This window comes from Puma concolor, chromosome B3 (assembly GCF_028749965.1).
Source record: "Puma concolor isolate L17-30 chromosome B3, mPumCon1.1.hap2, whole genome shotgun sequence".
NCBI lineage: Eukaryota > Metazoa > Chordata > Mammalia > Carnivora > Felidae > Puma > Puma concolor.
The window spans coordinates 117,280,030-117,305,388 of NC_141672.1; the positions used below are offsets into that span (position 1 = coordinate 117,280,030).

The 25,359-nt window shown below is 56.3% G+C and overlaps 2 protein-coding genes across 2 annotated transcripts in view; one reads left to right on the forward strand and one right to left on the reverse strand.

Annotated features, from left to right (window-relative positions):
* The window catches only part of STRA6 (signaling receptor and transporter of retinol STRA6), a 29,996-nt gene extending 14,175 nt beyond the window's left edge, over window positions 1-15,821 (reverse strand). The window contains exons 1-7 of the mRNA XM_086711202.1: window positions 15,600-15,821; window positions 8,227-8,265; window positions 5,991-6,174; window positions 2,462-2,528; window positions 2,062-2,147; window positions 726-865; window positions 66-89 (exon numbers count right to left, since the gene is read on the reverse strand). Of these exons, the coding sequence (XP_086567328.1) occupies window positions 66-89; window positions 726-865; window positions 2,062-2,147; window positions 2,462-2,528; window positions 5,991-6,103 (430 nt within the window). The 5' untranslated portion in view covers window positions 6,104-6,174; window positions 8,227-8,265; window positions 15,600-15,821. The remainder of the gene's footprint in view (window positions 1-65; window positions 90-725; window positions 866-2,061; window positions 2,148-2,461; window positions 2,529-5,990; window positions 6,175-8,226; window positions 8,266-15,599) is intronic.
* Window positions 15,820-24,161, forward strand: LOC147580325 (coiled-coil domain-containing protein 33-like). The gene is given in 7 exon segments (XM_086711203.1): window positions 15,820-16,233; window positions 17,428-17,620; window positions 18,447-20,268; window positions 21,145-21,261; window positions 21,264-21,508; window positions 21,827-21,955; window positions 23,834-24,161. Coding segments are annotated over 5 exon segments (822 nt in total). The 5' UTR covers window positions 15,820-16,233; window positions 17,428-17,620; window positions 18,447-19,958; the 3' UTR covers window positions 23,855-24,161.
* Window positions 24,162-25,359: the final 1,198 nt, after the last annotated feature.

The following is a 25,359-nucleotide window of genomic DNA, read 5'->3' on the forward strand; positions in this document are numbered from 1 at the left end:
GCCAGAGGCCCACATTCAAATTCACGTTCTGACTAGTACCGGCGTTGTGATCTCGGGCAAGTTACCTCTGGGAGCCTCACTTTCTCCATCTGTAAAATGGAAATGGTGGTAGTATATTAGCAAAGACATCATGAGAAGACACATGTACAGCGCTTAGCACAGGTGCCCGGTCAGCTGTCAATAAACTTAAAGTTGCTACTTTATTACCTTTCCCTTTCCCTTCCCGGACCCTCCTCAGGGTCCTCCGGTGTGAGATGGGGCTACTACCCACCCTTTGCAGGGTCATTGTGAGGACTGGTTGACCTGAAGAGATCAGGTTGAGGACAGTGGCCCCTCTTGCTGGCAGCTGCCCTTTGTACCCTCGCTTCCTTGAGCCCAGCTCTCAATTCTCCAGAACCCCTCCTGCTTTCTCCCCACTCTCCTCCGTTCTCAGAGGGCTGGGCTGCCTGGGGGATTCAGCCTGCGCTGTTCTGGGGGTGCGGTGTGCACAAGAACAGAAGAGGCGGACAGGGTGGTAGTGACCCAACAGCTGGGACCCACAAAGGGCAGGTTTCATGCACTGTGGGAGCAGCTGGGAGCCTAGCGGGTCAGCATCTTCCCGGCAGCGGCTTACGACTCGGATGGGGGCTACCTGACTCGCTACGGAAGGGCCCTGCCCCATGCTCCGAATTCCCACCCGGTGCATCCCACCGATCTAGCCCCAGGGCCTCAGCTGCACTGGGTACCTCGGCTAGTGGGTGAGGCCAAAGTCAGGAAGGGCAGCGGGTCCTCGGCAGGGAACAGCAAACACAAGGAGCTGAAGAGGACCGTGAAGACAGCGGCAGGCACCATCCAGGTCCTGTCCCCAGCCAAGAAATCCCCAGGGCTGGCACAGAGACAGGGACAGGACAGGAGGGAGTCGCTCAGGCCCTGTTCCCCCACCCCCCCATTCCCTTGTGCCACGTTCCATAAACCGGGGAGGTAGAGGTGGAAACTTTCCCGATGGAAACTGAGGCCCCATCACCCATTCATCCCACACGTGTTTGTGGGGTGCCTGCTGTGTACCAAGTTCTGGGCCTTGTGGCAAAGGGACTCCAGGACATCCCGCTGATACACATACACACAGTAGGAACAAGCCAGAGCACCGTCCCTCCGCCCACCCTGGAAGCTCCGGGAAACAGCTGCCTCCACACAAATCAGTCTGTCTGGGCTGGCAAACCTTCAGAGAGCTCGGAGAGTCACAACATCCTTGTGCAATAGCCACCGCCCCGGCCTGGGTGTGGCCCGGGGCAGAGGGCAGACAGCGGGCACAGCCGTCCCAGGCCCTGGCCCTCTGGGTTCAGGGCAGGCCTCTCAGACCTTCCGCTTCTGTCATCCAGCTTCACCTCATGCCTCGAGAGCTCCGTCCTGATTCCTTCTTCCCTCCAAGCCCACAAGCTCTTTCCTGGGCCCACCAGTGACAGAAACCCCAGGCTAATCCTCCCCAAAACCATCATGGCAGGACCCACCTGGGTGCGTGGTCTGGGCCTGGGAATGAGGCTGTCTACACTGGGGCTCCCATCACCACCTCCCCCAACACTTTGTTCTCTCCCGTATAAGCCTGCCCAGGCCCATCTCCTCAGGGCCATCCTTGTCCCAGGCTCTGGGGTCGCAGGACTAAAGGAGATAGGGGAAGAAAGTTCTAGCCACAGGGACTGGAGATCAGCCTCTCATGATCTGCCTTTAAACATCGGGGTCTGGTGATATCCTCAAGAGAAACGAACCCTCATGGGCATCCCCTGTCCAGACCATGGGCCGTCTGAGGAAATGTATCCTGGAGCCGGGCCCTGTTGGGTTTGTGTCTCCCTGGGCCTGGAACAGGAGCAGGTGGGCCTGAGCGGGTCCCCCCCCCCCCACCTTCCCTCTGGGGCTCCTGACTAAACTGAGAACGAGGTAGGTGTAGGGAGAGCCCCCAGGCTGAAAGGATGGGGACGTCACCGAGACCTGAGCTGACGTCTAGGTACCTAACAAACCACCACGCTCCCAGAGTGGCTCCTGTCAGCCGGGCCACCTGAGTGGGAGTGCCCAGGCCTTGGCACCAACCTGGGCAGTCCAGGCCTGCCGTGCCCGCAGCGGGGCCAGAGCTGGCGGCGCCTCACAAGCACAGCCAGCATCAGCAGCACAAGGATCTGAAAGGAGAGCACAGAGCAGGACGTGGGCGCCCAGACCTTTCCCTGAGGGGCTGAGTCTGAGGGCTTGGCCTCGATGCCCAGGACGCCCCCTCCCTCCTCTTCCCCCAGGGCACAAGCATGAGGCATACTGGGGACTGGCCAGAGAGAGGTGGCCAAAGTCTGAGAGGTTGGACTTGGCTGCATCTTGGTTGGGGTCCTCACCCTGGGAGAGCTCCCGGGGTCCCCCCTCACCAGCCTCAGCAGGGAACGCAAGAGCCCCTGCCCGGCCTGGCAGTTGGTTGCAAGCCAGTCCGGACTCAGGTTGGACTCACCGACAGCACAGCCAGGCAGGCGTGGAGGAGGCCGGACAGCACGCTGGGGTGGCAGGAGGGTACTTCCCTGCAGAGCGAGGGAAGGCTGGGTCAGGGCCGTGTTAGGGACTCCCTTGGGTGTGCAGCCAGGTTCGGGGTCCCAGGCGGTCTACCCTGGGGCTCCACCCCCCACCCCCCTCAACCCTCCGGTCTCTCCTACACAAGCGTGCCCAGTTCCACCTTCTCAGGGTCACTCCAGGGTTTTCACGCCCCTCGTGGTGTGCCAGCCCCGTGCCAAGCTCTGAGGTTACAGCGCTGAAGGAGACAGGGGGCTCCCAGGGGAAAACATGGGAGAAACAGAGTGGGCCAGCTGGACCTGGACCCCTCTTCTTTCTCACCCACATTCTTCCTATCCTTCAAGGCCCACTTCATTCCTCCTTCCTCCAGGAAGCCTCCCTGACTGCTCCAGCCCTCATAGACCTCTCCTTCTCAGCACAGTGGTTGAATGTTATTGCCTGGGTCAAGCAATCAAGTGTTTGGCCCTATGATTTGGCCCTTTGATTTGAGTTTAAAAGACGGTTAGCACCTGCTGAGGCAAAGAAGGGGAATAGTAGCTCCGTGTAGAGGAAGGAACATGAGGCGGTCGACCGCGTGGCCGGGGCCAGGCACTTTCAGTTTACAGTCTACAGGGGGGAGGGCAGGCCCGAAGCAGGTCGCAGCAGGCCTGAGAGGCACTAGGGAGCCACTGAGGGTGTTTGAACAGGGTGGTTGTTCTGGATTTGGGGAGATTTCTGTGATTCAATTTGAATCACAACAGCAGCAAGTAATACTTACAAAGAATTTGACTAAGCGCCAGATGCTGTCTGTTCCCTGTCTTAACTCAGGCATTACCTAAGAGGTGGGTGCTATCATTGTCCCCCTTGTTCAGACAAGGAGACCCAAGCTCAGAGAGGCTAAGTATCTTGCCCAAATCACACAGTTAGGAAAGCAGCAGAGCAAGGATTCGAACTGAGGTCACCTGGCTCCAACGCCCACATCTGACCGGGCGGGAGAGGTAAGGAGCGTGAAAGGAGGTTTTAAGTCGAACCGTATGAAATGGTCATTTCCGTACATCAAAAGTCTTTGAGAATCGGCATTTTCAAGCAGTTGAGCACAAGCCGTGGCTGGGGAAGGGGGATGGCAGGGTGCGTCTCAGACGTGTGTAGGAGGAAGAATGTACGTGCCTGGAGACAGGATAGTAGAAGGAAGGGGAGTTTCCAGAATGACCGCTGAGTTCTAGGCCTTATCCCAAGATGAGAGGTGAGGACCAGAATCACATGTAGCCAAGGAAGCCCGGGCTTGGTCTCAGACACTCAGTGGTGGTGAGGACACTGAAGCAGAGGGGCAAGACCGCTGTTCCTAGACGTTAGGCTCTGAGCCTACAAAGGGCCCCACTCAGAGGGAAAGGCAAGCACATCTCTCTGGGTTGGGAGGGAAAGGCTGGCTGGCTGATGTGGGGGGGCCTGATACCCTCCCCCCACCGCCACAGCAGAAGGGCCTGGTGTTGGCCTCTTGCTGGGAGGCAGGCCAGGAGGGAAGCCTCCAATTCCCCTTTGAAGTGAGGGGGCGGGGGAGGCGAGTGTCATCCTGGACGGCTGCCACAGGCATCTGTGTCCCCAGGCTCTGGCTGAGAAGGTCAGTATTGGTGAGGAGGGGATAACACATGGGCAGATGTCGGGCTGGGCACACGACCTGTTCAGAGGGGCTCCGGGGGGTAGGAAAGGGTCAGCTCGGCTTACTTGGAGCAGTCCTATGCCCACAGAAGACCCCAGATGACACAGCTCACCCCATCAGACTCACTGCCCACCCCCCAAGCTTTTCTACCATGAGGGCCCCTGGCTAAGTGTGACCAGGAGACAGTCCAGCCAGCCACTGTCACCAGTGCCCACCAGCCTCAACCCCAGCCTGTTGGGGCACACTGACGTGCCAAGGGGGACTACCATCAGGAACTCCTCAAAGCTTTGTGCACCATCTCCCTGGGGTGTCTGACTCACTCAAGGAGAAGTGAGCCCAAGTTCATCTCCTTGGGATTCCCCTGAGCTTCCACCTTCGGGGGTGGGGTTTGGGGGACAAGCAACTAGACTTGGATTGGCCAAGTAAGTCGACTCAAGCAAACCTCCTCATTCTTCCCTGGGGCGGGAGGAGGGAGCTGCAAATCCCAGATGCCACGCACATGACAGGCAGTGCTCCCCATCACGCAGGCCCTGCTATGTACCCAACTTCATTCTGAGCCATATCTGAAGAGCCCGGCCCCAACCAATCCCCCCGGGGCCCTGAGGCTCCCAAGGACTCAGCTGCAGATTAAGGTCTTAACCCAAGTCAGGATCTGTGCCCTCATGGGTTCCTGGGCCCCTCCCCGTTCTGCTACTTCTCCCGCCCCCCAAATATGCAGCAGGGACGAGGGGAGCCCACAGACTGTCCAGATCAGCTCGGGAAGGGGGTGGGAAACCCCTTGCTGACCGCGGAACTGCTGACCAGGTGGCCAGCATCCTGAGTGCTCCAAACAACAGCAGCCTCCCCCAGGCCTGGGTGGGGCCTCTGTCCCTGCTGGGTGACCCAAGCCTGGCCCAGCCGCAGCCCCAGCCCCTGGGGAGGCACACAGGCATGTCTCCTTCTCCAGTTTCCACTGTTGATGGAGAGCAGATGTGTATACATCTGGCTCCGCACCCCACCCCCCCAGCCTCACCTTTCCAGTACTGTAAGCCCTCAGACAGAGGAGGGGGGGGGTGGGGGTTGGGGCCAGGGCCAGGAACAGGAAGGGGAGAACAGGGCTCTGGGGCCCACACAGGCGAGGAGTCCTCGGCGGCCTGTGGGGCCCAGGGAGCCCCGGCCCCTCTGCCGGGGTGCCCAGACTCAACAAAGATAGGGGCTGGCAAGTCCTCTGGCCGCACTTGACCGCGCTGTGGTTGCCCCCTGCCCCTGGTCTCGCCTGAGCACTCCTGCAAAAATGAAAGGACCCCCTCATCTTCATGGAGACTCAGAGCCAGCCAAAGGCAACAGGGTGGTATGTTTCCTCAAAGACTTTCTTTCCTCAGGTCTCCCCCTGCCCTCGCCTGCCCAGAGAACCTGACACTTGCGAACACCACGCCCCAGATGGTCACCACAGGCACCAGTAACCCCTTGAAGGCAGGCCCAACTTCCCTCAACCACTCACCCAGCATTCACTCTCCAACCCAGCTGGAGTCACCCAGGGAGCCGCCCCAGACTGGCAGGATCTGAATTTGCAGGGATGGGGCCCAGGAGGTTGTATTTTTAACAAACCACACGGGTGCTTTGTAAGTGACAGTCCAGCCCAGGTCCCCCTCAAGTACCAACATCAGGGCAAGGGCTGTTATTCCCACGTAACAAGGGTCTGAAGCCCAGAGAGGCTGTAACTTGCCAAGGGTCACACAGCAAATGAGTGACATGGTTCATCTTAGCAGTCCTGGCCCAGGGGCTTCCCCATCCCCCCACCGGTGACCTCGGCCACACCCCACTCTCCTGGGGGACAGAGCCAGGGCTTCCAACTTACCCCTCTGGCTGGAGCTCCTGGCCACCCTGGGGCTCGTCGATGTACCAGTTGCCATAGGAGTAGTCATCCGTGGCTTGAGAAGAGGTCTGGTTCCCCACTGCCTGGGACGACATTCTCTGGCCTTTCTCCTTGCCCCCGCCCCCAGACAAGTCAGGGAAAAAGCCACCACCGATACGAAAAGAGGCTTAGGAGGGGGGGGGGGGAAAGGAAGAAAGAAAGAAAGAAAGAAACCCAAACAAAAAACGTTTCTCTTTAATCCTAAAGGTTAGTTTCTTGCTTTTAAGCTCTCTGGAAAAGTCTGTCTGGGAGAGAGGGCCAGGGCAGGCTGGCACGGGAAAAGGGGAAGGGCTTTTTGCGTCCCTTCCCGTCCCTTCCCGCCCCGTCTTGCCCGTTCCTGCTGGAGATAGTTATCCCCTTGGGAAGAATGCACCCCTCGGGGTCCTTAGGTTCTTGCTGGAGCACCTGTCGGTCTGACCCCCAGCCTTTGTGCAAAGGACCATTTTCAAAGAAAGTTTGTCCAATCCAAGCTGCCCACGGAGACCCCCCCTCTTCCTTCCCCCTCCCCAAAGCCACCCAGACCGACCCACAGACACACACTCAAGGAAGGGCAGGGAGGAAGGAGCTGCAGAGATGAAAGGGTGGGCGGGCAGCAGGCAGGCCTAAACAGCCTGGACCCTCCCAGCTGAGCTCCAGGTCCTTTCTGCCCTCAGGGGTTGAACCCAATCCCCCTCTTTGTTCGGGCTCCCTCGAGATACCCCCCCCACCCCCCCCCCCACCCCCCTGCCCAGCCTTAGCTTGCCCGTCTCTGGCTCCCTTGGCCCTCCTGATGGGATCCCATCATGGTCCTGACAAAGTCCCCCTCCTGGGGCAGGAGGCCCCAGCTCCACCCTGCAGGGGTGCGGCCAGGAGGGTCGGGCGGGCACCTGGCTACACACACATACCTGCCCCCAGCGCCTGCCCTGAAGCACCCACACCTTTGCCCACTGTAACTGCAGCGCGCCAGTTACACACAAGTCCAGGGTCCTGCAACCCAAGGAGACAGCTGGAGCTGGGCTAGGGGCGGAGGCGGGGAGGGGGAGTCTAGCCATTCCTTCTCCTGGTGTTCCATGAAGGAGGCAACATGTGTCTCACTGGTAAACCCTTCTAGTTTCTCCAACTTGATTTCACAAGGAGATAACTCACCCCCACAAGGCGGAGATTAGTCCTTTAAACACAAACCAGACCCACGAGTATGCGAGTATGCGAGAAGGGTCCCTCCGGTCTCCTGCTCCTCCCAGGCTGTGGGGTGAGGGTAAGGGAGGCAGGGCCTGGCAGAGGCTGGGGCTTCCTCTGCATCCTCCCTCCCCTGAGAGGCTGCACCCCTGGCCAGCTCCCCTCCCCCTCCTGGCCCCAGCGCAGAAGGGAGACAAGATGTAGATAAAGACAGAGAACAGTTCTCAGGCCCCTGTCCCAGGGTGGGGGTCAGGCCCTCTGAACCTTTGAAGGTCCCTGTCTTTCCAATACCCCAGAGGGGCCCTGGGACATGGCCCTCCCCAGCTAAGGTATTCATTCAACAGGATTTTTTTTTTAAAGGCATTCATCCATTTATTCTTTTTATTTTTTTGTAAGTTTATTTATTTTGAGCCGGGGAGCAGGAAGGGGCGGCCGGGCGGGGGGGGGGGCGGGGGAGGGGGGGGCGGGCAGAGACAGACTGAATCCCAAGCAGGCTCTGCACTGTCATCACAGAGCCCGATGCAGGGCTCAAACTCACGAACCTTGTGATTATGGCCTGAACCAAAATCAAGAGTTGGACGCTTAACCAACTGAACCACCCCGGTGCCCCCATCCATTTACTCTTTTTTTTTTTTTTAATTTTTTTTTAACATTTTTATTTTGTTATTGAGAGACAGAGAGAGAGACAGAACATGAGCAGGGGAGGGGCAGAGAGAGAGGGAGACGCAGAATCTGAAACAGCTCCAGGCTCTGAGCTTCCAGCACAGAGCCCAACGCGGGGCTCGAACTCACAAACCGAGAGATCGTGACCTGAGCCAAAGTCGATCGCTTAACCAACTGAGCCACTCAGGCACCCCTCATTTATTCTTTTAACATAAATTCATTGAACAATGACTAAGTGGAGGCACTATTCTGGGCCCTGGGATGTGAGAGTTTACAGTGTGTGGGGGACAAGCGGGTAAATAACCTGGAGTCTGAGTCTTCCTGTCTACAAAGGGAAGGTACAGAATGCTCTGATGCGTACCAGAGGAAACTGAATTTGGTCCGGAAAAGTGGAGGATTCCTGAAAAAAAAAAAAACCTTTCTGTGGAGATCTGAGGGCAAGGAAAAACCAGTGAGCGGAGGGTGGGGGTCTTGAGGGTGGGAGTGGGGGTAGAAGGAAGTGTGTTCCTGATAGAGTGAACAGCCCTGGGGGAGGCTCAGAGGAGACAGAGCTTGAAATCCTAAAAGCTCCCCATGTAAATTTAATAGCCAGGCCCACAAGGCTTTTCAGGATTAGGGCCCGAGTTCTCTGTCAGCCTCGGTTGCTCCCCCTCCTTCCCAAATGGCCCCTCTTCCAGGAAGGCGGCTCAGAACTCCCGCCCCACCCCACAGAGTTGTCAGTGTCAGCTGACGCAGAACAGAGTCGGCGCTTTGTGTGATGCGATGAGGGAGCCCACACTTCCTGTCTGATCCCAGGAACCTGGGGTGAATCCAGCCTCCCAGGCCTGACTGTGACGTCCTGGGGGCAGAGCCCTGCCTCAGTTGCTTCCTGCTCCCTCATTCTGCTGATGCACAGTATGGGGCTCTCCGGTGACAATGCGTTTATAAACTGGGTTTGCAAAGCCATGGCTTGCTCTAGTGACCGTCACTCCCCCAGGGGCCTGTCCGGTGCGGGCCACTATTTCTCCAGCTAGGTTTCGCAGAACTCTCTACTCCAACACCAGAGCCCCGCACTCCCTTCACTGCTGAGGAGTTTTGGACCCCCAGCTTAGAGATCAACTAAGTCCCATCTGATCTTAAATCCCCATCATGATACCTCCAACAATTGGAGTCCAGTCTGTGATGGGGAGCTCATTCCCTCTATGTTCATAACTGGACCATCTTGCCTGTCAGAGACTGTTTCCTTCCCTGGAGGAAGCCTCCCCAGTCTGGTTTGTTCATCCATTCATTCAGCCAACAAAGGTGGATTGCATGCTGCTTATGCACCGGGGAAGGTTCTACAGACTGAGGATGTAGCAATGAGCGAGACAGGGAAGCCAACGTGTCCCGGGGCAGTGGCGAGACGGCCGTGTCATGAGTGCTGAGAGGGAAAATAAACTGGGACAAGAGAGGAGACACAGACAGGAGTTGGCTGCGTTAGGCTGGATGGTCAGGAAAGCCCTGGTGAGGAGGTGACATTGGAGCAGAGACCTGGAGGAAGAGAGGGGTACCCAGCTGGGCACCTGGATGGAAAGACATCCAGGCTGCCTGAAGGAGTGTCTCTCAACCTCGGGGGCTGCAGCCACGCTGGCAGGGAGGGGCCCTGCAGAGCCCAGGCCTGCTCCCTCCCCCACAGTACCTCTCCCCTAACCAAACCCTGCCCCCTCCCCAAAAGGGACTTCCAGTTAATGCCTTCCAGTGGCCTCTCCCCATCAGGGCTACTCCAGTGCCCATGGTATCACCTCCCTCCTCACCAGGGAGATGCAGAGGCCATCTTCAGGGAAGCCCTAACCAGAGGTGAGGAAGTTGCGAGCTTTGTCCCTCTCCTTGGGTATGGGCACAGCTGACAGAAGGCAGCCTGGTGCCCAGTACCTTGATCAGGGCCGTGCTGGAAACAGGCAGGAGCAGGCCCAGGAGGAAAGAACACAGTTTCTATATAGCAAAGAGAAATGCCCTGGTTGGGGAGGCAGCCTACCTGAGCCCTGGGGCTGGCTGTGTGATCCTGAGTGTTCTCTTGGCCTCTCTGGGTCTCAGCCCTGCCTCTGCCCCAGGAGGGGTGGGGCTACCAGCCTGGAGATTCTTTGACTGTGGGCTCTCCTCTCCCCAAGGCCACTATTCACTGTTCTCAATGACTTCATGGCCCAAGAATGTGGAGCTAGCACACCAGGCACTGGCTGTAACAAGAAGGTCAAAGCCACAGAGGCTGTGACTACCCAAGTGTCCCCTGTTGTCTTCTAGCCACCCTCCTGGTCCCCAGCCTCTCCATTCACTCTGGTGGGGGTAGAGAGGGAGGCAGACCGGGTCGAAGATCCACGGTTACTGGGTGGCCACATGGCTCAGGCTGGGAGAGGGACCCCCACTCCTTGAGCCCAAAGTACCTCCTCGGCTTGGAGCTGGAAGAGCTTGTCACTTGCATCTGTAAAATGGGAGGGTTGGCTCCAAGATGTTAGGAAAGATGTCACCTGACCAGACTGCAAGCTTGCCAGGAAATGTAATAAGAGAAGGATGGTAGTGATGTGCTCCTGAAGAATTTCTCCAAAGTCCTGGTGGCAGAGTCCACAGCCTACCCACTGGAATCGGCTTTAAAAAAAAAAGTTTATTTATTTTTGAGAGAGAGAGCACAAGTGGGAGAGGGGCAGAGAGAGAAAGAGAGAGGGACAGAGTAGGCTCTGAGATGTCAGTGCAGAGCCCGATGCGGGGCTTGAATTCATGAACTGTGAGATCACGACATGAGCCGAAGTCAGATGCTTGACCAACTGAGCCACTCGGGTGCCCCTAGAGTTGGCTTTATAGGGTGACTCATACCCAGAAGAGTCAGAGACTGGCACTTGCCATCAGGAGAGAAGGGGCTGGAGAGTGGAGGCACTTCAGAGACAGATTGCAGAAGCTCAGAGAAGAGAGGTAGGGAGGGGGAATAAGGCTATGTCCTGGGCAGTCTTGGAGGCTTCCTGGAGGAGGGGGCTTGGAGCAGGGTCCTGAGGTCAGACAGGGTCAGCAATGAGAGTAAGAATGAGGTGTCTTAGTAGAGCTGAGAAGGGGAGTCTGGAAGGCAAGAAGACAGGGCAGGGGTCAGGGCCACCTAGCTGTGACCTGCATAAGCCCATGTGGGCACAATCAGATAAGGCTGATGCAAATACCTAAGGGGCAGCCCAGGCCAGAGCTCCCAGCTGGGCACAGATTGGGGGGTGGCTAAGCCCTGTTCACTGTAGGAGGGGGTCACGAAAAGCTTCTGCACTCTGGGAAGATAAGGGCCATCTGCTACCTGGGCCTGGCACAGGGCTGCCCTGCTCTGCCCCGAGGGCTGGAGCTGGCCCACGAAGGCCTTGGGACCTTGGGACGACAGGGCTTCCTTCCTCCCCATGTTTTTGTTCAAGTTGATTAAATCTCAGGAATGTTTGTATCCAGGAACAGAGGCCCACATGTGTGCCTTCAGCAGCCTGTGGCTATCAAAATCCTCAAAGGGCAAAGTGCTAGGCTTAGAGGGAGTTGACAGTGGGCCAGAGGGAATAGGGAGGGCCAGCAGCATCCCCCAAATCACAGAAATACCCCCAAGGAATCCCAGGTCCTCCAGAGCATGTCCAGAATCTCAGTAATATCCTCAGAATTCTAGTAACACCACAAGAACTCCTGGAACCACAGAATCACCCCCATGAACGCCCAGAACTTCAGTATCACACCGGATCCCAGAACCTTGGCCACAATCCAAGGACCCTTAGACACTGGCAAATCAAGCACAGGTTGATCAGAACCGTGGTGAGCAGTTGCAGAAGGTCCAGAGACCCCATTGCCCACGACCCTCCCATCCTTGCTCTGGGCTCTCCGAGTTCAACTGCACCCCACAAAAGTTCCACAACCTCAGTGACAAGTCAGAACCTCAGCAACACCCCCAGTCCCCAGCAGCACAGCAGAGAATGCCCAAGGGGTGTTTGGCCCGGGAGTAGGGAGTGGGAATGTGCCTGCCTGTGCAGCTGGGCCCCGCCCCCGGGGTCCCCCGTGGATAGGCAGCCGGTGCAGGTTCAACATTATGCAGGCCCGTGAGCTCTGGGTCTGTTCTCACAGTGCCTGTGTATCGAATTGCCCTTGACACACACAGGTTCATAACCTGGCCCCAGACGGAGCCTGACCCCTTTCAGTGGCTGGAGGGCATGTTATCAGCTACTAAGCTCTTGGGGGGAGAGTGTGGATGGCTCTCTACCTCCTACCTCCCTTGCTACGAGGGAGCATCAGAAGCATCACCTGACATGCCCTTTCTGGAATCCTCCCCTCCCCCTCACCAACAACATCATCATACATGAGGGACTTCGGCCAGCCTGCTCTGGTATGAGTGTAAACCCGGGTGAGAAGTAGGAGGAAGGTAGCCGGCTGTTGCAGGGAGAGACATGTTCTTCCCCTCCCGGAGCGCTAGGCTAGAAATGACTCAGAGGAGGGAAGCTAGAGGGGCAGCTTTCAGCTCAGGACAAAGGTAGCTTTCTTACCATCACAGAGTAGTGAGTCCCCTATCAGGGGAGGCAAACAAGAAGAGGCTGGTCACATCAAGATGCCACAGATGGTTTTCTGCCTTCAAAGGAGGACTGGCCACAGGGCCGTGAAGATCCCTCAGCTCTAAGAGCCCCGATTCTCCCTTCCAAGCACGTGCTCCCTGGAGTGGTGCCACCGTGCTCGGGCCTTGACACATAGACTTCGTGCTGCCTGCCTTCTTCACTGAGGAACTGACTCTGGGCAGGTCCCCTGAGTTCTCTCCCTCTCTCTCTCTCTGAGCTCTCTCTCCTTGTTCCCTGCTGGCCATAGGACAGGGTTCTCCATCAATCTCTCACAGCAAACTGTACTCAGACACGACTCTACTGATGTCTCCCTGTCTTTAGAGCCAGCTCCCCAGTACAGCCATCTCCAGGTCTCCAACTTCATCCCTCAGAACTGTTCTACCCTACCATTCCGGCCACCTTCCTGCCTCCAAGCCTTTGTTGGGGCTCTGACCCCCCCCCACCCCCGACTGAAGTACCTTCTCCCTGCTCCCCCACCTCTTCTGGTCTTACCCGGCCCGCAAGGCTTGGCTCCAGCCCCAGGGTGCTCCCCAACAACTGAGGTCTCCTCCTCTGAGAGCCAGCACCAGCTCTGGCTGGGATCCCGGAAGGCTGGCGGGTTGTGCAGTCTCAGCAGATGGCCCTAAGCAGGGTCCCCAGCACCTGCTTTAGAAGGTGTTTGATCTCCTCCTCCCGGAAAGGCAGATCCCTCCTTCTGCGGCTCTGGCCCTGCCCCTCCTCCCACCCCTCAGGCCTCCTGCCCCCCCCCCCCCCCCAGGCCTCCCGCCTGTGATTCCAGGATCAGAGAAGCCCACCCCACCCCCATCTCTCCAGTTCAGGCCCACAGCCAGGCTGGGCCCCACACAGCACACAGGACGGCTTGTCTCAGGAGGAGCCTCTCCACCCCCACCTCCAAACCATTTGCCCGAAACTTGATCTCCCTGGCCCTCAGAGTCACCTCTGGTGGAGAAGCCTGCACAGGGCTTTGATGGCTGAGTTTCCCCAGCTGTGGCCCTGGAAGGGCTCAGAAACCCCCTACCTACCCTCATTTGTCACCATCCATCACTCCCGGGGGGCCACTGCCTGATGAATTGCTCCACGCCAGAGGGGAACCACCAGCTAAGCTTTTAATAACCAGATCGGCCTCCCGCTGCTGGCCAGCTGGGCTGAGGGCCCTGACCATGGGAAGGGGGACTTTGCAAACAGCACCGGAAAAGAGGAAGGAGGCTCAGAAGATGCTAACATGCGGTGCTGTGGCAGGCAGGGAGGGGAGGCAAGGGATAAAGATGGGGACCGGAAGCAGAGCCCTAAATTCCCAGGAGAAGGATCCCTGGGGAGACACCTTCCACCTCCCTGAAGGAGAAGGGGGTCCAGTCAATAAAAGTGTGGGGCAGCCTAAGGAACACAGGCTTTAGGACGTGAGATTGGCTTCCATGACGGTGACGACCCCGGACAGAGGGGGCACAGCAGTAAGAAGAGATTTTACATAGAAAGGGGTAAACTACAACACAGAGAGAATTAACTTCTGGCCCATTTTCGGGAATCTATCCTCAAAGAACACTGGTGCACATATGCAGGGAAGATGCCCAAGGCGGTTCATACTGCACAACTTGGCAACGAGCTCAACATCCATCGACGAGCTTTGCTAAGTCGGTACAGTAAGGTACTATCGTCGGTCACAAAGAGTGAGGTGCTTCTTCCTGGACTGGCATGGTGGGACCTCCAAGACATAGGGACGAGTATAATAATCATGAATGCAAGTTGCTGAGCAATACCTAAATCACGATCCCATTCTATGCTCCTTTAAGCCGGGTATGTGCACGTGTGTGTGTGTGTGTGTGTGTGTGTGTGTGTCTGTAAATACCTTAAAAAATGAATCTAGCAGACACGCAGTAAGCTGTTCACAGTGGTCACACTTGGGTGAGGGAAGAGTTTGGGGAAATGAAGGGGGATTTTCACTTGCTTGAAATCAATCTATCTATCATCTATCTATCTATCTATCTATCTATCTAGTAAGCAAAAGGAAAACATTGTAAGGCTGTATTGAAGCCTGCTGTGAGAGAGGAGCTGTGAAGGCATCATTGAGCTCTGTGAAATGGATTCTGTCCCCAGCCTAGTATGGCACATTCCCCAGCCTGTCTTGAAGTTTAGATGCAGACCTGAAACTAAATATGGGCCAATGAGATAGAAAAAGAAGTGTTGGCCACAACTTCCCAAAGGAGGTGTTCTTTAAAAGAGAGATGTTTTCTTTACTTCCCCCTCCTTCCAGCTGGCGGAAATGCAGTTGTGATGGCTGGATCTCAAGCCGCCATCTTGGACTATGAGGTGGAGGTCATGAGTTAACTAGGATAGAGCAGTAAATTAGCTGCAAAGAAAGAGCCTGAGCTAAGGCCAGATCTTAGGGCTGGAGGAGATCTCAGAGACTCCTGCTTTACCCATATTCACCATCACATCCAGAGGAAACTGAGGCCCAGAGAGGCCACATGATGTCAGGGGCAGTGGCTGAGCGAGGAGAAGTTTTACCAGAAATCCTCTCTCCCCCGACACCCCCATGCAAATACAGAGCTCACAGCTCTTTGCCCAGAAACCTCCCTTTCCAGAGCTTGGACTCTGCTCCCTGCTGTGACTGGGGGACCCCATCTGGAACCCAGTCCCTGGGGCTGGGCAAAGGCTCTCAGAGTCGGTTAAGTGGCTGGCTCGAGACACAGCTCTCAGCATTGTGTCTGATGAGAACACAGAAGAACCTCTACCCACTGGTGCCTACTGGTGGGTCTGTCTGTCAGTATCTCCTTTCTCTTTTTCTCTCCTTCTGTCTCCTCGTCCTTCTGTTGCCTGTCTGTCCCTGCCCGTCAGTCTCTCTTTCCACCCCTGTTATTGTCTCTCTCTCTCTCTCTCTCTCTCCCACTCTCACGGTGTCTGACTCAGTCTCTCTGTTCCCCATCTTTCTCTCTCCTTCTCACTCTCTGTCTCTGCCTCACTCTCTGTCAGTCTCTGTGTCTCTCTCTCCTCTCTCTTTCCCTTTTCTATTCCCCTTTCCTGCTCTTTGTTTCGTTTCCCTCTCTGTCTCCCTGTCTCTACATCTGATTGTGAAGTTTGTCTCTCCTCCTGAAGGTTTTAGGCGGCACCCTCCCTTGGCCTTGTCGTGAGCTAGCCTGGCACTGCCCCTGCCAGCTCCTGTCTCTCCCTCCCCGCTTACCTGCCCTATCTGCCTCCAGGGCCGGGGGGAGGACTGGCGCTGGTCTCCGAACCCCCAGAGTCTGTGGGACCCCCGAGGAGGCCGGCTCAGGAGTTTGAGTCCTCAGAGCCAGCAGAACAGCCGAGCGACTAGGCGCATGGAAGGGCAAAGGTCGTCGGTGCTGTCCCTGAGGCAGCAAGAGAGACTAGAACCCTCTCCTTCCTGCTACCTCAGGAGGTTTATCCTTTCTGAGCCAAGGCTGGCAGAGAGGAGCTGTCACGTGAGCCCAGGGGTCACGGGCACAGCCCCAGCTCGCGCTCAGCAGAAGGCCAGAGCTAGAGGGCTGTAGGGATGACCAAGATTCTCCTGCCAGCGCTCCGCACCAGAGCTGGAGTGGGAGGCCAGGAGGGGAAGGACACACACAGCCTGATGGAGGTGTGGGGACTGGATCAGACGCACCACTCAGAGGGGAGAGTGTCGCGGTAGCCAGGCCCCAGCCCTGACCCCCCACAATCGGTGGAGGGAAGAGACCAGACTTCTAATTTTGCCTCTACCAGCTACTGAGTGACCACAAGAGAAGCTCTATCCCGCTCTGGGCCTGTTTTCCTATCTGTGCCAGGGAGGGAGGCTGGCTGCCATGCTTCACTTTACCAGCGTGAGTCTATGATTCCGTCACCCCGCGGCTTCTGGCTCTGTGGGCTTGAAAGGAGTGGGGTGTGGAGACTGTTCCACTCAGAGGGTCTGGGGGAGAGGCCGCGGGAGGGGGGCTGGGTGCTGAAGTCCCGGGGTGGAGCAGTGATGACCATGTGACCATACTGGCCTGGGAATCAGAAGGCCTGAGGTCCAGCTCCACCCCTCCACTCCCTTACCTGACCTCTCTGAACCTCTGTTTCCCCATCTGTAGAAGGGGATAACTGTGCCAGCACTATTGGGAAGATCCGGGAACTCACAGATGTTCCCACTGGGAGGATTTGGCTCTGAGCAGAGACCAGGAGTCGGGGGGGGCGGGGGGCTGGAGGTGGCTCCTTGGGGATAGAGGTGGGGGTCTGAGGGCCCACAGGAGCCATGGGGGGTGTCAACAAGGGAGGATGAAAGGAGCCATTGTGGGAAGCAGGAAGGGGCCCTCTGAGGTGGGCTAATTACAGGCCCAGCTCTTCCAGACAAAGCCAATGGCCTCTGAGTGGCCATTCTTCCCGGAAGAAAGAAGACTGGAGGGTTCCATTAAGGCCTCTCATGCTGGGCCGAGGAGGGCAGTTTGGAAGTCAGCACTGCTGCCTCTCTCCTCCTCACCCACACCCTGCCCCTTCCTGACTCCTGTGGGAGCCAGGCCTCTGCCTGCTGTTTAAATCTTTTGAAAACCACAGAAGGCTGAATCAGGGAGGCAGCTGGGGAGTGGAGAGAATCCTGGGAAGGGAGCAGGGATCTGGTCATGGTCTGCTACCCTGGGCTCAGTTTTTCTATCCATAAAATGGGAGTGCTATCCAGCCCTGACGTGCTAAAATTCACTGAGGTTTCCAGACTTTGTGGAACTGAGGCCAGGCCCAGAGAAGCCTGACCATTAGGACCCACTGTGTCCTGCCGTGCCACTTACCCCCCTGCCCTCCTTCCTGGGCACCAGCCTGCAGTGAGGCACCAGAATGCATCTCTGAGTCCAAGTGTGAGTCAAAAGCCCAAAATGGTCTTCACTTCTCACAAATGGGATCCAGATGAAGTAGCCAAAAGAACCACTTCGTATGATTTTCTGTACAAGCAAAAGCTGGGTCGGGCTTGTCCATCGATTCATTTACCCTTTCATTCATTTGTTCATGCATTCGTTCATTCATTCATTCATGCTTTAATGGTCCCCCAGGTACCTATCCCTTGCTCAGCCCTGGCCTGGACACACAGACATGATCCCTGAAGAAAGACTCAGTCGAGTATGGCAAAGTCACCACTTGAGCCAGAAGAGGAAGGTGCAGAGTGGGGCAGAGGAGGGAATCACTGACCCGGCTCCAGAGGAAGAGGCTTTTAGCTGGTCCGCAGGACACCCAGAGTGACACCAGGTGTGGCTGGGCTATTGGGGCGGAGGAAACAGCACCAGCAAAGGCAGGCAGGGGAGTCAGGGCAGGCCTGGCCTGGGGCAAAAGTGAGCCTTCCCAAGACCTTCTGCTAAGTGAAATAAACCAGGCACAAAAGGACAAACACTGTGTGATTCCCCTTCTGTGAGGTGCCTGGAGTAGCCACGTTCATAGACACAGAAAGTAGAATGGTGGTTGCCAGGAGCTGGAGGGAGGGAGGAATGGGGAGTTGTTTCATGGGTGTAGAGTTTCAGTTTTATAAGATGAGAATTCTGGAGTTTGGTTGCACGATAATGTGAATGTACTTAACACTACTAAACACACTTAGAAATGGTTAAGATGGTAAACTTTATGTATATTCGACCACAATTTTAAAAGGTAACTATACACATGCACACACACACACACACACACACACACACACACAGCCTTCCCCAGGGACTGAGTTGGGGAGGGGAGGCCAGAAAGGGGAGAGGTCAAGGGCCCTCAAACCATGCTGAGACCGACATGGCCAACTGGACTAGGAGTATGCATGGGGCCTGCTTGCATGGGCGTGCACAGAGGTTGCTCCCAGGGCAGAAGGGAGTGGCTCCCATCTTGTAATGTCTCTTGGGGTCACTTCAAACATGTAAGGGAAGAGAGCTGCTTCAACTGAATCACTGAATCTCCAAGACCTTAGACTGAGCAGCAGCAAGTCATGGCCTCTGGACCCAGGCTGGTAGGTCAGGCCCAGCTATGCAGGCAAAGGTTCCCGGGTGGCCGAGGCCACCCACCCTCTTCCCTAAATGGCCTTTCCCGATACAACTTACAGAGTCTCAGGCCACCACAGCTGTGGGAAGACTTACCACCCAACTCACACTTATGGTACGGACGGGGCCACTGACACCCAGAGAGGGAAAGGGACCTGCTCAAGTTCATGTGCAAATCAGGTGACTGGAACTCTGGTCTTCTAAACCCTCTTTGACTCAGTTTCTCCTTGGGGGACCTGAAGAAACGGATTTTTAATCATTGCAGAGGAAGCATACCACATACATTGGGACCCTTAGTGGGGCTGGCCAATACCATCTGGTTATCTCCTACTTTATGAAAATAATGCATTCCAATCAAGGTGAATTCAAATGAACTCTTAAATGAAATCTATGCTACCCATAAATGTGCTTTTTGGACTCAGAACTGTAGAACTGTACTTCTCCGGTGTTGGGAAAGAGCAGCCCCTGATAGTATGAATTTCAATCTTTGAGCCAGTCCCAGGACATGTTAGTAGGGGAGAGTGTAGGTATAGATACAGATCTCAGCTCAGCTTCTTACTAGCTGTGTAATCGGAGATTCTCTCAGCCTCAGACTCTTCATTTGTAAAATGGGAATGATTATATCTACGTCATGGAGCCACGTAGAGTGCCTGCTGCTCAATGAAGAGTAGCATGGATGATGATGATGATGATGATGATGATGATGATGATGATACTGGAGGCGAAGATGGAGGGATGGTGGGGATGGTGATGACAGCAGAGATGGTCATGGTGGTGGTGGTGACGGTAGAGAGACGGTTCTTACCGAGGAGTGTTCAGAATTTCCCTTTTCTTCTCGGGTATCGGCATCGGGAAGGATGGGATCCAGCTTAGTGTGAGAAGCTTTGGGGTGTCTGTAAAGTGAAGCTGTGCCCCATATCGTGAGTTTTGATTGTGAAGGTAAATTGCTTCCGGAAGCAGGTGCTAAGGCCATGCTCCCAGAGAACAAATGCTGTCCCTTTTCCTTCGAGACCCTCTCACCCACCCAACTCAACAACTCCTGGGAATGAATAGGCATGTGGAGACAGGTTCTCTGGACAATGGGAAGTCCTGATTACCCCCTACCCACGCCAGGACTCCTCATCCCTGACCCTGCGCTAATTTTCCATAGAACTTATCTTCTAGCATATGTTATAATTTACTGATTTTCCATATTTAGTGTCTATTTTTATACCAGCCTCCCAGTGGGGTCCCAGCCTCCCTCCCCCACTAGAAGAGAAGCTTCAGGAGGGTAGGAACCTTCATTTGCTTCACTGCTGTATTCCAAACGTCTAAAATAATGCCTGGCACACATTAGATGCTCAATAAATATTTGTTGAATGACCAAATGCTAAAAGGGTGGGATCAATGGCAGCCTTTGTTCCCCAGGACAGGCCCAGCTTCCTGGCTTGTTACCTGGTTTCTCCTCAAACAAACAGAGAGGGGTGAGGTGTAGCCCAGTGAGCCCGGCGTACAGGCTTTCATACGGGGCCCAGGCTGGGGCTGTGGGAGTGAGGGGGCAGTGCTCAGCTTGGGGGTTAGTCCCTGGCAAGACCATGGCCTTCAGGGGGCCTGAACCCTGGGTTCCTGCATCCCTGCAATACCAGAGGCTGAAGGCCGAGGAGAAGGAGCTGGATCTGGAGTTCGAAGTCTTGAGTGTGGGGTTTAATGAGGAGGGCAGATATGCCCTGAGGCTTACAGCTGAGAACCCCCTGCAGGCCGGCTCTGGGGCTGGGGTACTGTTGCAGGTAAATGATGGGGACCCCCTCCCTACCTGCTCTGCTGTCACCGATGTCATTGAGCAGCAGGATCCTGGCCAGAACCTCGCCCTTACCGGGAACAAGTTTGTCTTTACTCTGCCCAAAGGTATGAAGTAAGGGTAGTGGCTGGGGGGGAGAGAAGGACCCTGGAACTCCTGCCTCAGCCCCTGTCAGGGACCCCAGGGAGCCTCAGGGAAACTGGGAGGGGCAGGGTCAGAACTCTAGACTGGATCCCAAAGCTCAGCCTGTGTGATCTTGGGCAAATGCTGGCCCTCAGTGAGCCCTTGACTCCTTCCGTGTGACATGGGGACACGGATGTTGAACACAAGGTTTTGGGTGAGGAAGAAATGAAAGGACACATGAGGAGTGGCTTTGTAAATTTACAAGAGCTGAGTGCACAGCAGGTTTGGGCACAATCCTGCCGGATGTCATACTGAGTAACGTTAAATCCCAGTGCCCTGAGTCCCCACTGGACTGTGGGCATGGGGGTGGACAGGGAGGTGGAGACCCGGTCTGGCCTTCAGGAAGCTTCCAGACTAGGTAGAGAGGCAGGAATCTCAAGCAGAGAATAGTTAAGTGATCTGGAAGGAGAAGATCCACACCTAGACTGTGAGGCCATCTAGGCAGGCTACCTAGAGGAGGAGAGATGTGAGGGAATGCGGAAACCAAGTCCGAGGCCTTCAGGTGGCCAAGGATCAAGGACAGGTTGCACTGTTCCCTCCACGTGGCCTTATATAGGACCATGTACCCGAGTAAGAGCCGTTCCATCCCCACATGGGTAAAGTGAGGGGCCCTAGAGGTGTCAACCGCAGGGAAATCTTAGCCAAGCCTCTTAGCTTCCAGCCAAAGGGCAGTCCCCCCAGGTTTCCTGAGGGCCCTGCCAGTCATCTCCACCCCCCGGGGGAGGCAGGGAGACCCCAGACACCGTCCCTGAGCTCATGTGTCCCCCACCCCACACCCCCCACTTTACCCCGCCCGCCAGGGTTCTGCAAGAACGACTGGCAGCACGACGCGCAGCTGCGCGTCGAGGCGCTGCGACTGGGCGGGGCCTCGGGACACTCCGCCCAGCGAGTGGGCGAGGCCATCTTCCCGGTCTTCCCGCGCCGGACCAGCCCCGCATGAACCTGTGGGCGCGGGAGCACGAGGACCTGTACCACTACTGCGGCAGCCTGGCCCTGCTGCGTGCCAGCGCGGACCCCACGGCCCGCCACTGCGGGGGCTTGACCTACAGCGTGGCCTTCCGCGAGCACCGGGCCCCTCAGCCTCTAGCCCCAAACTGCCCTCCGGGGGCCGGCCAGCCAGGACCCGTGTCATCACGCCCAGAGCCCCAGCTGCCCAGGCTGCAGGTGGGTGTTCCCTGGGACCCTGCTCAGCTTCTGGCATCACTGCTTCCCCAGTGAGAAGACCCAGAGCCTCTGATAAGCCTGGATGCCCCCAAATCCCGAACTGAGCAACAGAACTTCCCAGGGTGGCCTCATTCAGTTCTGGGGAACGTGCACTCTGAGAATGGAGGCAGGTCACCCCCAGTCTGAAGGGGATGACAGAAAAATAGAGCAAAGCCCACACAGAGCAGGGACACCACGGGGTGGGATGTCTTTTGCCCAGTGGGTAAGTGTCCCCGAGACCCTTCATTCCGCAAACTCAATCTCACGCGTTGTCACCAGGTTTTGAGAGATGCCCGAAGTGACCAGGAGACAGAAGTCTGTGTGTGTCCCCCTTCAAGCCCCTCCAGCTCCCACCACGGCCAGGAGGGACTCAGCTCTGAACCAGGATTCTGGCAGCCTCGGACCCAAGTAAGAGAGTCTGCTGGTCCTTGTAGAAGCTGAAGGAGGGTTTCCCAGTATGGTCGTGTTTGGCAGCCGGGCAGTGTGTCTGGTGGGCCTCAAAGCCAGTGTAGGTGGAAGCTGGCAGCCCATATCATGGGTGGAGAAACTGAGGATCATCCCCGAGGATGCTTGAGTCCATTTAATACCAACAACATTTCCTGGGGAACTTAGTGCACAGTCGTGCATGGAATCCAAAGCTAGGTCAGTCCTGGAGCTCATGGTGCCACCCAGCTTAAAGACGGTGGGCACAGTGTGGGCATCATGCAGTCCTGGAAGCCATGTGCTGGAAGGGGCACTCTGGTGAGGGAGTGTGCAGGTCAGATTTTGGAGCCTCACAAAGGCTCCTCAGAAGAGATGTTATTGGAGATGAGTCTCTCGTTTATTTGTTCATCACTCACTTACCCATTCATTCAAAAAAAATTTTTTTTTTCCACATTTATTTATTTTTGGGACAGAGAGAGACAGAGCATGAACAGGGGAGGGGCAGAGAGAGAGGGAGACACAGAATCGGAAACAGGCTCCAGGCTCTGAGCCATCAGCCCAGAGCCTGACGCGGGGCTCGAACTCACGGACCGCGAGATCGTGACCTGGCTGAAGTCGGACGCTTAACCGACTGCGCCACCCAGGCGCCCCTAACTTACCCATTCATTCAACCATCAAACGTTGGTTAGGCGCTGACCCTGTCAGACCCTGCGCTAGGTGGGTGAGATTTCAGGATGTCAATTCTGGGCTTTGGGGAAGGTATTCCAGGCGGAGAGACTAGAATAAGCTGCCTGAGGAGAAGGAAAGGGTTTCAGTGGCAACAGGAGACTGAGCTAAGCCTGGAGCTGAAGGTGGCTGGCTTTTCCTGCAGCCCCTCTCCCGGGCAGTGCATCGGCCTGGGGCTTTAGCAGAGCCCAGGTGGTGGGCTGATCAGGCTCGGGGAGGGCTGCTGGGCCAGAGAAAGTGGAGGGAATCAGGGTACGATGGCAGAAGAGCTAGGTGGCTATTCAATTCGGAAGGCAAAGGGGGAGACCGTTGGTGCGGGGGAAAGATACAATGTGACCTGCTGGCATGTGCCAGGAAGATTGAAAGGAACCCAGGGGCCAGTTTCTCTTGCCAGGTCTCAGCCCGTTATGTGGACCACTTTGGCCCCTGTTCAGCCATTCATTCACCAGTCTATTAACAAATACTTTTGACCGCCTATTGTATGCCCAGGGCTGTGTGCCGGGGAGGCTGAGGATGCCCTGGGTGCTTGTGAGGCAGTCGGAGCTCCCCCGGTTTCTCGGTGACATTCCGCTCTCTCAGGCTGCAAGCAAGCTCCCTGACTTTGGGGCCCTGGCCCCTCTGTCCTAGTTTGTCACAGGACTGCATACACACACAAGAGCCTCAGAACTCAGGGAGAAGCAGTCCCCTGCTCTCTGTGACCGCTGAGAGGCCGGGCCTTGCAGACAGCTTGCAGGCTGCAGTCCTGAATGCATGTGATGGGGCGGCTGCTGCAGGGAAGGGGGGCCTCGGGGTGGCTGAGCCATCCTCAGTAGCTCTAATTTCTGTTATTTAATGCCATCATCTCCCTGCCATTCTCCCTCTTAAAGTGTCAGATGTCTGCTTCTACCAAGACAAGAAAATGGCTTTCAAGGGAGAGGAAAATAGCTTCCCTCCTGGGGGGTCAGCAATCACAACCCTGACGACAGGGTCAGGAAACTGGTAGGGAACAGATAATGCAGCGAGCACCTTTCTGGAACCGGGACTTAGAGGCTCCACACTGGGGCTGGGGCTGCATGCCTGTGGCCAGCTCCCTGGGGAAGTGCATGTGGCCTAGAGCCACGGGGACCCTCGAAACCATCCTCCCTCCCCTCTGTGCAGATGGAGAAAATGGAGCCCTAGAGGGAAGGACTTCACCCAGCTCTCCTTGGCTGTCAACTGAGGAGGAGGAGAAAGACATCTGAAAGTGGGGGTAGGGTGAGATGGTGAGAAGAGACCATGATCCAGAAGGTTGGAGAAAGGAGACTGCATTCATTGCATGCGGTTCAGGGCCAGGAATGGATTTCTGGGCTTCGGACGCAAAGGGGTAGACTCAAGGTCACCTCCTCCAGGAGGCCTGTTCTGCATGGATTTTGTTCCTTCCAGACTATCTTCAGTCCTGTATGCCTCAGGCATGTGAACCAATGAATCTATTCCATTTACAACTGTATTGTGAGCTCGTAAGTTGTTCAATTTGTGTGTCAGGGTTTTTCTCTTTTTAATGTTTATTTATTGTTTTGAGAGACGGAGAGTGCAAGCAGGGGAGGGGCAGAGAAAGGGAGAGAGAGAGAGAGAATATCCCAAGCAGGCTCCGCACTGCCAGTGCAGAGCCTGATGCCAGACTCGAACTCATGCATGACTTGAGCTGAAATCAAGAGTCGATGCTTAACCAACTGAGCCACCCAGGTGTCCTGTGTGTCCGTTTTTAGACCGGAACTGATCATGTTCGTGGGACTCAAGTGTGGCGTCGTGGGCAGAGGGCAAGGGGGTTAGGAATGCAATGATAATGACTAGGCAGCAGGAGACAGGCCTCTGAGTGAACTTCAGTGACTGACTTTGACTCTGACCCATTGTGTTCCACAGCCGTGGCCCACAGGATACATAGCCCTAAAATGACACACCAGTGCTGGTCACAGCATGTCCCGAATCCCAGAGACTCCACGGGAACAATCAATCCCCCAACAGTAACATTACGCCGACAAGGAACACCTTCCCTTCTCCAAGTCTCAGGTTTCCTCCTGTGTGTGTGTGTGCTGGGGGGTGGAGGTTGATGGTGATGAAGGGCAGATCCCCCATGGATGTTTCCAGCAGGTACAGTCAGACTCCAGGATGGAGATCACTCCGTCGGCCCCTGACCCACGGATGGGGGACTGGGGTGCACAGGCAGAGGCTACAGAGGGAAGTTTCCCGTGCGTGGGAGGGAGCCAGCTCCAGGTTTCCTGCCACCAGCTGCATGGGTGTTTAGTGGCTTCCTTTCTGGGCAGAGCTCCACCAGACCCATCCTGTCCCCTGACGTTACCTCCTTATCTTCTTGGCAGGTATAAGGCCACATGGCTGTGCTACCCCAACACCCCCCAGCTCTCCTTCCCCCAGAGTAAGAGGGAGTTTATCTGACTAGAAGGAGGGTGGCCCGTCCAGTGCTGGGCAGAAAGCATCCCTGGGGTGAGGGGAGCAGCAAGGTGCAGGCCACAGTCTGGCTGCTGCTGCGCTGGCTGGGGTGACTCTGGCTCCATTCTTCCCTGGGGGGGTTGGAGGGCAAGGGGAGGACAACACAGCCTGGAGCCTGGAGCCACAGAGTTCTCAGGGGCCACATTCCTTCTGGCACCTCACTGGACCTCTCTGAGAGATCCTGAAGGTTTCAGGACGGA